This window comes from Leptidea sinapis, chromosome 46, assembly GCF_905404315.1.
Source record: "Leptidea sinapis chromosome 46, ilLepSina1.1, whole genome shotgun sequence".
In the NCBI taxonomy this organism is placed as follows: domain Eukaryota; kingdom Metazoa; phylum Arthropoda; class Insecta; order Lepidoptera; family Pieridae; genus Leptidea; species Leptidea sinapis.
Window position 1 is genome coordinate 5,589,789 of NC_066310.1, and position 12,597 is coordinate 5,602,385.

Genomic DNA, 12,597 nt, shown 5'->3' on the forward strand with positions numbered 1-12,597 from the left:
AGACGACCAAACTACGGAATGAACGACGGAAACATTGTCCGTGTAGTGTTTCGACGTAAGTCCGACAGACGTCATGTGATACTTCTGGTGTTGCAATATAGGACATCTGTACCCTGGTTTTTCCTCAGTTGCCATAAAAACATTTAATTAACACAACATGTTAATAAATATAGTCTGGATTTGAGAATGACGTGCGTAGACTTGACCTGCTAGATGACCAATCCTTTAAATAAAAAGGATGTTATTCGAAATGTATGAATTAACGCACTGTTTCCATGGGAACGTTAGTCACTCTTAGTACAGATTACTTAAGCGAATCGATGTCGGCGTGTCGTTAAGAACAGGCTACGTCTGCTAAAACTGACCATAATTTGTGTAGGGGTTCAGATCTCAGCTAGACAAGGGAAAGATTTCAGATTTTATAAAGTCCGGACTCCTATGCCTTGTGACTTGGTGTCTTGCTGAAAAGTCTTAAAAGCATTGTGTAGCATGTATGACAGTTTCTATGGCCTGATTAGTTATACTCGCAGTGCAGTTACCTACTGTAGCACATACCTACTGTCCTACATAGAAATGTTTAGATTTATATGAATCTATAATTTTAGCATTCGTCACGGCTTTTCTAATAAGACTTCTATTGCGAGAGAACAAGACAAAAAATCCCATGTTGAAATGTAGAATATTCAACGCCTTAGCGAAGTTTGATGATGAAAATGGCGATCCAATCAAGTTAATGGAAGATATAGATGATGCCTGCGATGTTGAATTAGCCGACGTGTACAAAGAGTTCCTGTGTTTCTTAACCCCGGAGCAAGCTGACAAGTTGGACAAATTTAAGGATTATTTTATATACAATTGCTACCACGGCTTGATAGACAAAATTGAGGTAAGCCATTGCAACAACAAAGTATTAAAAGTAGGATATGTAAAAAGAATCAAAAGTGCCCATTTAAAGCCTTTTTGTATAGAAAAATTGGTTTGAATTAACTAAAAAGCAGTATTTATTTATTTATTCGGAAACCTAACAATCGCACACTAATACATAAATTACATGCAAAAATAAAAAAATATATATATCTAAGTGTACAAATAACTAACTTACATATGTTAGTAAAATTACAGTTTATCTAAATATTATATTAAAGTTAAGTTGAATACAAAACAACAGCATTTACTTCTTATAAATTTCAGTACATTTATTTATAAATGTTGTAAACCCAATTGCAGCAATGTCGAAGTCTAGTATTTTATTTAGGTAATCATTATATACTCTTGCCATTCGCTCGATTGGAGAATTTTTACCCAGGTTTGTATTTACTTTCGTACTGACGTTGGCTTCGAGGAGCACTTCGAGGTACATTTTACACAATTTCGTCAGCGAGTCTGGGCTATCAAGTAAATTGTGAAACAGTTTATGTAAGAACTTTATATCTAACAATTTACGCTTCTCTTCCAAACTCTGTATTTTAAAGAACTCAAGCCGGCTACAGTATTCTGGGTTTATGAAATTTATAAGTTAAATCTTTTTTTTTTGAATACTTTCTATTCTTTTGATGTGGATGTTATTGCACGGGGACCAGACTTGACAACAAAGTATAAAAAAGAGGTGCTGATTAGTTGAAATCTACTGAAAAATTAATATTTCAGGAATCATCACTAGATAGGACAAAGAAGCGGGCAGCATTTCAACGTATGATGTCCCTGGCAACCAGTGAGTTGTCTGCGTGCGAGTTGTGCTGTGAATTACTTCATTGCGTGCGAGACTCTCCCGACCTCGCACGATACTGCTTCCATCTGTTCCCGCACAAAAGGAAAGCGTAAGGATATGTGAATTATTATTATTTTAATGGTCTATACCGAATCGCCATTCACAAAATACGTAATTGCGTTTTTGGCCTCAGTTGGCCAAGCTTTTTGGTTAAAATCGAGTTTCGAGCATTTCCTCAGGGGCTATGACGCCACTCCGTGGAAACTGTAAAAGTTTTTAATGCATATTTTATTCCTCTTTTAATGAAATAAGAGTTCAAAAGTCACGATTTTAAATTGCCCGTCGCATTAAACACTTTCTTTCAACCCCAGAGGGATAACAAGATATATAGTATATCTTGCAGTTTGTGTAGTTAAGTTATTTGACAACCGCATGAGTTATATTGATGTTAATATAATGCCGGGACTAAATATAACGAATGAAATAGAGAGAGAGAGTGTGTGTGTCGTGGCGTATTAAATATTAGGGTAGTCCTTCAGTCGCCCTTGTACCTGCTTTTTGTGTACAAGGTCTTATTAATATTCGTTTAATATTTGCAGATTCAATGACAATAATGAGACCGGACGAACAGAAGAGAATATCGGTTTAACTAAATCCCAGATGGCGAGGGTTGCTGAATTGCCTGACGAACATGATGAGCCCGAAGATATGTTGACAATATGTAATGATGATGAAATGAAACGTAATATTAGAATATCTAATGGTAGTGATAATGAAAAATTGCAGGATAATGCTCAAAAATGTAATGGTGGGGATGAAAAAGAGTTGCAGTGTCATTTTACTCAGATAAGTAATGTTGATGATAATGTAGAATCCCAGGATAATACACGGGAATGTTATGGTGATGATAATACTCTAATATGTAATGGTAGTAATAATTTAATATCTCAGGGTAATGATCGTGAATGTAATGGTGATATAGAATCACGGGGTAATACCCAGACATGTGGTGATGATGAAAAAGTGGAGTGTGATAATACCAGGACATGTAATATAATTTATTTTGAAGGACCGGAGGACGATAAATCTGAAATATCAATGAAGTTGTATTATAGTAGCGATGAAGAATCTAGCGATACACCAATGGAGCAAGCTGAAGATAGTCCCAACACCCTACAAGAAAAACCAACGAGGTACATTTATATTTTGTTTTGCTCAGTAAAAATTGTATTTTTAGGACTAATGTATATTTTGATGGTAAATATAATACGGGTATTTTAACTTCTATTAAACCCTCCTTAATCAATAACTTCGAAATCACTGTGCACTGACATGTGATAATTCTCTTAGTTACTTCCTGTAATATTATAAATACAAATGTAAGTTTACATATTACGCTTTCACGCCCTAACTACGTCAGGGATACAGAAAAGGATCCAGCGTACGCTCCCGAAGTTTTTAGAGGAAAGGGCTTTGCGAGGATGCACCTCACGGATTTTGGGTTGAGTCCACATATAACCAACCAATGCGAAGAAAGCTATGGAAAGAAAGGGGAAGAAAATTTGTAGCGTGGTTTTAGAAATGGAAATGGGGTCTGGCTCCACTTTGCTGTCGTTATTTGTATACGAGGCCTGTTGCGAAAGAAGTCGCGGGCAGAAGCTAGTTTGCATAATCAATTTTACATAATTGTATATATGAAATTCTCATGTCACAATGTTAGTTACCTGACTCCTCCGAAACGGCTGTACTGATTTTACCAAATTTTATATGCATATTCAGTAGGTCTGAGAATCGGCTATTATCTATTTTATCTATTAAGGGTAGTCCACCCCAAAAATGTATTTTTTATTTTTATTTTATTATGATTCAGCATTGAAAAATACATACAAATTTAACCGCCTTTCTACGATCTACAATTATTTTTGTATCACGATTTTTATATTATTCTGTTCCATCCACCAAACCGTTATAGGATTGCAAGATGGCAATCGAATACAATAATTTTAGTACGATATATTCGGTAGGTCTGAGAATCGGTTGCATCAAAATTTTAATAATTGATTTGTTTCTAATATGTTATATGGCAATACGACGTTTGCTGGGTCAGCTAGTAATTGTATAATATTCAGCGGCGTTATATTTTTTCCAGTGAGATTACATCTAATCAAACAAGTGCAACCATTGGGGAGGGTCCAAATGATGGCACTGATGAAGAGTCGAACAGTCAAATGAACTTAATTACCACCATTAAATTTGTAAGTATGACACAATATTTTCATTTTATAAATTAATAGTTATTTATGCAACTGTTGTGTTATAAGGGGTATTAAAACATGAATGTGGATTTATCTCACGAGGCGAAGCCGAGTGTGATAATAGTATCACATGAGTGTTTTAATAGCTAATTATCAACAGTTGCATACAAGACTTTATCTACACCCAGAATATGAATCCTCTAAAAGATTCTGGAACAGTTAGCTTACTGCTAACATTAAAACACCAGTCCTAGTAGTACTCTAATATCTTAATTCATTACTTATACAATAACAACGATTATATAGAAATAAACTAAGTATAATTGTATCAATTATTTATTTTAGTAGTAATTTACATTTTGTATAGTGCAATAATTAAAATTCACTCGAATGTTCAGCGTTTAAAATTAATCGCTCATTTTTTGTAAACATAACAATAAAAATATCAAAGATAATGGCGGGGATTCGAATAACCTACTCTATTTTACGGCGCGCGACGTTTTGGTAGTGTGGAACGCGCGTAAACGAAAATGTTCTTTTTTCGAAATTCATACAGGTACCACACATCGTGCAATAAGAATGTGGCTGTCTGTTGAAACTCTTTGAGCATGAAGGGATTGAAAAAAAAATAGGAGTGTTGTTATGAAATTCAGTACAACATTACAACACTCGTTTGGATGATGTAATGGTTATTAGAACATTGGGTGTGTTAATAAACTAACTGTTTCAGAATCTTTAATAGAGTATTTAAAGCATGGGTGTAGATAAAATAACCTTCCTCATTTGTTTTATTAGGTGTTTTGAAAGAATTATAATATAATATAAATGTCAACAAATGATAAGAAGTTCAAATTGATCATGTCATCAAAGAGTAGGTTTTCAGAAAAAAAACAATATATGGAAAGTATCTCAATATAAACCCAGAAATTCAATATTTAAATCAAAACTTGACTGAAACAAAATTAATTTTCATTATTAATAAATGCTCGTTTGACGTTTTTCACACATCAAAGTTTATATTGTTTGTAGTAAAATTTGTGATTCATGATTCTCAGGAAGCAGGAAGTGATGATGATAATGAAATGGCTGTGGACGAAAATACAGACCAGGTTGATATATATTCGCAAGTGGGAGTTAAATTGGAAACTTCTGAGTGGAAAAGAGATGAAGATAAATTAATACTTGAAGTACTAAAGGAGAATCTCTCTCCAGACGAAATAAAAGATAAAACAATAATAGAAATTATTGAAGAAAAAAATTTGCCAAACATGATATCAGAATGCCTGTCAACAAAGACTTTGTTAGATGTTAAGGATCGGATCTCTTATCTGTTACAATTACTCATAAAGATACGATATTAATAAATAAGCGTAATAATATATAAACTACTTTTACATTTATCGTTGTATTATTTACTTGCAAATAACATTTTTGAAGTAAAACTTCTTTAGGCCCAACTTAGGTGGCTAACGGCTGTTCCCAATATTCAGTCTATCTCTTACTTGAGATGAAAATCGTAACTATCGTGGACTTTTCTGTCCCAATAAACTTATCGACGGTAACTCACCTTATCCGTGCACGCTGTCTGTCAATGGGACGACGTTTAGCTTACCAGCTACACACATAAAGTTTGTATGGAAATTGCAATTCACGCGTCCCAATATAAGGCGATAAGAATGACTTATCGGCTATATTGGGACAGCTTCAGATTATTAACAGCTAATTATTGACAGTAGAAGGTAGTAATTTATCTCTATCTGTAGATAGTATATTGGGAACGGTCGTTAGGGTATCTTTTTTTTTACCGAATTAACGGTTACTTCCGTCAAAATAAAAATATTTGAAACCAAGTTTTTAACCGTTAAAATTTAACTATCTTAAAAATGTTACAAATTGCTAGAGTAAACATTTTTTTAAATGTAAAAGTTTTGTAACTTAATTTTATGTAGAATTTAAAATAAAACAATAATCAGTTAAATGAAATGGCATAGTCCCAGCATTTTACTCTTATATCTATAAATAAAAAGTATAAAAGAGAAAATCAAGAACCTGATAATGACTTGACCTGTAAAAAACCTGTTTAGTTTTTAATGAATAATATTATATCATTCTTTGTAAAATTTATAAAATCTCACTTGTTCAAATAATATAATTATTAAGTAAACTATACCGTCAGCGTTTGCGAGAAAAAAAAAATTGGTAATGAATCTGACAATGCTCCTAACTCCAACAATACGTGAGTGTTTAGTTGATAACACGGCTTTTAATAATAATTAATTACGAATTCTATTGATAGGTATATCTACTTCGAATGGCGACCACGTACCGGAAGGCGTAGTGTTGGTAGGCCCCCCACAAGATGGACCGACGATCTGGTCAAGATCGCCGGAATACGTTGGATGAGGGCAACGCAGGACCGATCGTCATGGCGATAATTGGGGGAGGCCTTTGTCCAGCAGTGGACGTCTTCCGGCTGAAATGCTGTTGATGATCTGTTACTTATTCCTAAAGAAATTTATTATTAAGTTTTTCTGCAACTGCATGTAAAGATTACATTTTTTTATATAAGAAGAAGAGACGATGACTAGTATGCCCATTACAATGCAGAACCGTTCAGGATTCATAAAACACACGAACCGAAACACAATTACTTTATTCTTGTTTTACACTACAGTTTGGCGGCAGAAAACTAACCTCGCCGGTGCGGTATAATAAACATTTAGAAGAATTTTGAGAATTCAATGTTAAGACGTACCTACGGATTCATACAGTTAACCTTTTAGAACTGGGTCACGTCGGGGTCACCACTTTAGAGACTGAGCGTTTGATGATTAAATAAAACAACTGCTTGACTGTGAGGAATATTTGGAAGATATGATTTATTAAAAAGTTACGATATATATACAAAATCCTTAAAACTAGTTACCCAATTACAATCGTTTCTTAAAAAATATTTACAAGTTCAGAAAATACACACCAATACTAGAGCTTACATTTTAACCAATAGTAAAACGTTTCATTCAATAAGATTTGAGAATAATATTATGTGTTCTATCACGCTCTAAAACTAATGCTATCGCAGTTTGTGTAAACTCGCGTCGAACCTCGATCATACGATGTCAATGAGCATTCCGCACCTACGGCTGTTGCTCATTGATTAAAATTGCATGAATAGCGATCGACCCCCGAGTCCCGACGCTTCATTCGAGGACGCTCGGCCTTGCTGTGCGGTTGTGTAACGCGGAGCATATGACTGATCACGTGAGTATATCTGCGATCGTCGAGAGAAAGTACGATGCTTGAAACTTCACTGAGATGACTAAACTGGTGATCTGTATGATTCTATGAGTTGATGTACAGCATTATGAAATGGTTCTTATCAGAGCTAATATTACGTTATACAAAATAAAATGTTCTTATCAGACCTAATACTACGTTATATAAAATAAAATGTTCTTGTCAGAACGAATCTTTCGGCATACGCTTATTACAGTTATTATGCACGATTACTATTTCTACGATCTATAATGCTACGTTACAAGTTAGATATTAGACATTTGTGTTAATTGATATTATTGGTTGAAGGTACAGCTACAACCTCTTATAAAATCTGTATTACTTATTATGTAACTCCTTGCTACTAAAGTTATGATCTGGCTTAAACGCTCAGCGCGCGTAGTCAAGTACGCACTGTCTAACAAGGTATGCGGAAAGTCGGCAAAAATATATTAAACGTATATATTGTTACGCGAAGGTCACGTTCCACGTCGAATTTTCGTTATAGAAATCCCAGGTACCATTCCTACTGGAGTACAGAAATCTCATATACTCGTGTTTTGTAAACATCTTCTTTTGACACTGTTCGACATCATTCGAGAATAATCCTTATTAGTGTCGAGGACCAGAGGATACTATATAAATAAAAAGCTACAGTGGGGTCCACATATTACCCATCTAGCAGATAGACTCAGCTCTGCGGCATATGCAGTTAGAAAGATTAGAGAGTACACGAATGTTGCGACCGCTAGATTAGTGTACTTTAGTTATTTTCACAGCATCATGACGTACGGTATATTACTATGGGGTCATGCTGCTGACATTGATACAGTGTTTGCTCTGCAAAAAAGAGCTGTTCGTGCTATATATCAGCTTGGTTATAGACAGCCTCTCAAAGAAAAATTTAAAGAAATAAATATTATGACTGTTCAATGTTCACAAAAATCGTCACCTTTTTGCTCTTAATAATGATTTTCATTATTATAATACTAGAAATAAGGGATTGCTTGTAACTAATTCTAGTAGGCTTCATAAGATATATAATAGCTTTAAGGGTAAATGTATACACTTCTACAATAAAGACCCAGCCACTGTTCAGGCATTATCTATAAATAAATTTAAATGTTTTATAAAAAAATGTCTCTGTCGTAAATCCTATTACTCCACTGCTGAATATCTAAATGATCGGACAGCCTGGGACTAGATTGTGATTATTTTATAGCGATAGAAATGACTGTACAATATTGTATATTTTTATTGAAAAGAGCGCAAAAAAAAGAATGCTGGGAGAGTTTCTTGCGCCGCTTCGTCTCTCTCAGAGCGCCATTTGTTTCCGAAGCGGTAGTAGTATCTAGTAGTATAAGAAATGACATCAAAAATAATTCTAAAGGAATCAATTTTGAGAAAATAAATGCCTTTTATGCCTTTATAAAAAGTAAAAGTAAGTAGCTATACAGTAAGCCAGCCTGTCGCAACTGTCTAAACCTGAAAATGTATGACATTCTACTTGCATTTTACTAAAAATAATGGCGGCAAACGCTGTCTCGCTCTAACATACTCGAATATACGACTCGTATATAACGTACGTTTGAATGTCATGGGACATGTCATTCATTCAAAATAAAAGTGACTATTAACAATTTTTTGTTACGAATTGTTGTTTTCTTTTACTGTATTCGTATTATTAGTATGTATTATTCAGGGTAATTTGCTTAATTATTTATACAATAATTGCGTAAGACATTTCTAAGGTATACAATGTAATAAAAAAGTTGTAAAATATGTGTTTTAAAATCTGGCCGGTCAGATTTTCATGGCTAAATTATTTTTGGATAAAGAAAGGTAAGCACTTAAGAACAAATAATAATCTAATAAAGAATGCTTAAAGTGTACGTATTGATTTAACTCATCTGGAGTACAAATTATAATATTTTAATCTATCTGTAGTGTTTGACACTTTTTTATCGATTATCGATATTTCATTCTTATGGTATCTAAATTTTTGTTTAATAAGTTTATTAACCTTTACAATCCTTTTTATTATATTATATTGTACATCATGTGCAAAAAATATTTAAAGCCTAAAAATTAGGGTTAACTAATTTCTGTTAATATGTATTCTGTTATAATTTCAAATTCAGGACCCACGCCTACGACTTAAAAAACATTGCAATATCTGAAAAACGAATACCAAAGACTGTCTAAAGTAAAACTACTACATAACGCAAAACAAAACTATGAAAAAAATATTAATTATGTGATTTGTTTTTTTCTCTGAGAAAACTAAAACGTAGCCCTAGTTTAAACTAGTAAGACTTGGCTTTGGTCCATCTTAAAAATAACAAAAGAGAACCTTAAAAGTACACATTATTCATATTCATTTATAATATACATATTAATTAAGTAAAAATAAAAATTATGGATTGATTCCAACCCTATATATTTATTGTATTGGCAGCTCTGATATTACGTCATTATTTGATTATATTGGTATCAAGATTTAGTACAATGCAATACAAGCGACATATCTCATTATTTTCTATGGAACTCCCGTCTCATGAAATTAATTGTTAAATTATCTTTGCAGTAAGCCATAAAATATATTTTATGACAAAATTTAGTATAATTATGCCGTTTATCTGTGGGGAACAACCGAACTAAATTTATATTTTTAAGTTAATCTGTCATAGTATTATTAACTTTTTATCGATTCCCAAGGAAAAACTTAATGGTGGATCGACTGATGAGAATATAGCTGAATCGACAATTATTTGTCGGTCTATAGACTTACGTCCCGTGACATTAAATAGATTATAAAAAAGCATCGCCAATGGACTTGTATCTCATGCAATTTATGTGCCCAACGAGTAAAATAGTCCTATGGACCTGCATCCCGTGCCACTAAAAAAAAACAATATTTTTATTTTCGTTAGGATTGAATTAATTTTTATTTTTTATCCTTATTGTTAACTAATGCAATGCTTATTGTAGTAAATAAGATAATCTCATTGACTTTTATAATTTAAGTGAAATGGCCCGAAAAAGTAATGAGAATAAAGACGAACATATTGATACAGCAAGTATATTTGCAAATTTACAAAATAACATAAAACAGGTATGTGTGAACTTAAATTGCTTAAAACCATAAATCGTCTTATTTTATCCACATAAATGGTACGATAATTGATTCCAGGAAATCATTAAGGAGCTCCTTAATGGATCCTTTCAAGACAATAAAACAAAACTGGGAAATGATGCATTGACTCTTGTTGTAGAGGTAGCCAAAGCCCTTGTAACTGAGACTTGTTTGAGGGCGTCTACTCAGGCCCTTAGAGAAGGTTCTGATAAGGTTGACATTGAACATGTTGAGAAATGCTTGCCACAACTAGTAAGTTGAAAGTGCAGATTATTATTCATGAATCTATTCATTGCTTATTTACGTATATAATAAGTCTTTATTTATGATGCTTATTTATTTATTTTGATAATTACTACAACATTATTTTTTTTACTAGTTAGTTTACTATTATTATGTTCATAAGTTTTAGTGTATCAAAGCATATAAAGTTTAGCTTTCTTAATTTGAATGAAAAATATTTTGTTCCAGATGCTGGACTTTCCTTAAGAGTATTCCATATCAAATCTGTAACACAGTTATCACTTATCATATCTTCACTAAAATAATAAATCAACACCTTTATGCCGGGTCTGCTGTGCCATTTTTTTAACAAACCAGAAAAACAGTCAGTTCACTGCACCTGTTTTTATTTCATTTCAAAAAGGTGTTTCAATGAAGTGCATCCAGCTTTTCATATTTATTTTTATGATCTACTAATGTAACATCCCAAAGAACGGGTCTTTCTGTTATCAGTTGTATAAAAAACAAAGTATTTTCATAATTCCACTCCATCACAAACAAATAAAATAGAATCATCACTAGCTACAAATGATAGTTATCTCTTCATTCAGTGAACACTAACAAATTATATGTTAATTTCCCTCCCCACAGGTTAACGCTGGTGATGTCAATTTCTCGCAGTAAACATGTTAAGATGCTTTATTTAACAAAACTGTTAAGGCACATCCCTTACATGTTTATAAAACGTTTTTGTGTTAACAAACATGAAAAAATGGCGCAGCAGACATAGATTAAGATAACTGAAAATTGTATATTGTTGGTTTACTGCAAGAACTCATTAACTGACAAAAACAGAACTATGAATAAAGCCAGTTTTAGTAATATAGATTTCCCTATGTCATGTTTGCTATTGTTTATGTTAAAGAAAAGTTAAATACTATTATATTGTTGCTGAATATATTTATTATTAAAATCAAGCTAGTTTTTTAACAAGCCATAATTTAAAAAAAAAATGAGAAGTTAATGAATTTCCATTGGGCCTTTGTTCGAGGTTTCACTATTAATAGAATAAATAAACCTGTGATTTTAATAGAAACAATATACATGTATAATAATATGCTTGTCAAGACTATGTTCACACAGTTATTAACTGCACTTTATGATTTCTTGTGAGTTTTTAGAATTTCTTTAGTGAGTTCTTGCAGTAAGCCGACAAGATGTAATTTGTGATATTAAATGGTTCAGTATGGTTTTTTCTGATAGGAGAGCATAACCCACAACAAAAACCATACAACCATAAAAAAAAATTTCAAGGAAATACATGTATATTATGATGTGCTGATGAGAACTTGAGTGGTAATAAAGACAGAAAACATGAGATATATGTATTGCTAAATTAATAAAATATACTTGTGATAAATTGTTCTCATAGGATTTCACCAGAGCAACATAATATGATACTGAATTTTTGATATAGGTACTAGGGATTCAGGCCACAAATAATATGTTCAACTCATATTAGAAATGGGAGTTCATCTGAGTTTATCCTGATTTCTAGTAGAAGCAGCAAGGGTATATTAGTAGCCATAACTGACATGAAATGATCATGTTTTTCATCTACACTGCTTGAGAAACGAGGTCTTTTTGTTATACAACTTGTTGCATTTTGTTAAGAATTAAAATAATTTGTACATACTCAACGTTTCTAATTATTAAATCCCAATAATTTTATACCTATAAATTATAACATGCTATATAACTGAGAGAAATATTGCCACACTCACACATGTTACTGTATTTTATGTCATTTGTGGCAAGTTATAGTCAATACGACAAGACAATCCATATAGCCGAATGGTTAGTGACCCTGACTACTAAGCTAGAGGTGCCGGGTTCAATCCTAATGCAATCATTTATATGATGAATATGGATGTTTGTTCCCAAGTCATGGATGTTTATATATAAGGTATGTTTATGTAAGTATATTGTATTAAATATTT

The 12,597-nt window shown here is 32.7% G+C and overlaps 1 protein-coding gene across 3 annotated transcripts in view; it reads left to right on the top strand.

The window, feature by feature from the left end:
• Positions 1 to 5,361, top strand: part of LOC126977915 (GON-4-like protein) — a 30,251-nt gene extending 24,890 nt beyond the window's left edge. For all 3 annotated transcript variants that reach the window (XM_050826599.1, XM_050826600.1, XM_050826601.1), the window contains 5 exons: positions 606 to 886; positions 1,648 to 1,817; positions 2,308 to 2,901; positions 3,858 to 3,963; positions 5,019 to 5,361. In XM_050826599.1, the coding sequence (XP_050682556.1) occupies positions 606 to 886; positions 1,648 to 1,817; positions 2,308 to 2,901; positions 3,858 to 3,963; positions 5,019 to 5,324 (1,457 nt within the window). In that variant the 3' untranslated portion in view covers positions 5,325 to 5,361. The remainder of the gene's footprint in view (positions 1 to 605; positions 887 to 1,647; positions 1,818 to 2,307; positions 2,902 to 3,857; positions 3,964 to 5,018) is intronic.
• Positions 5,362 to 12,597: the final 7,236 nt, after the last annotated feature.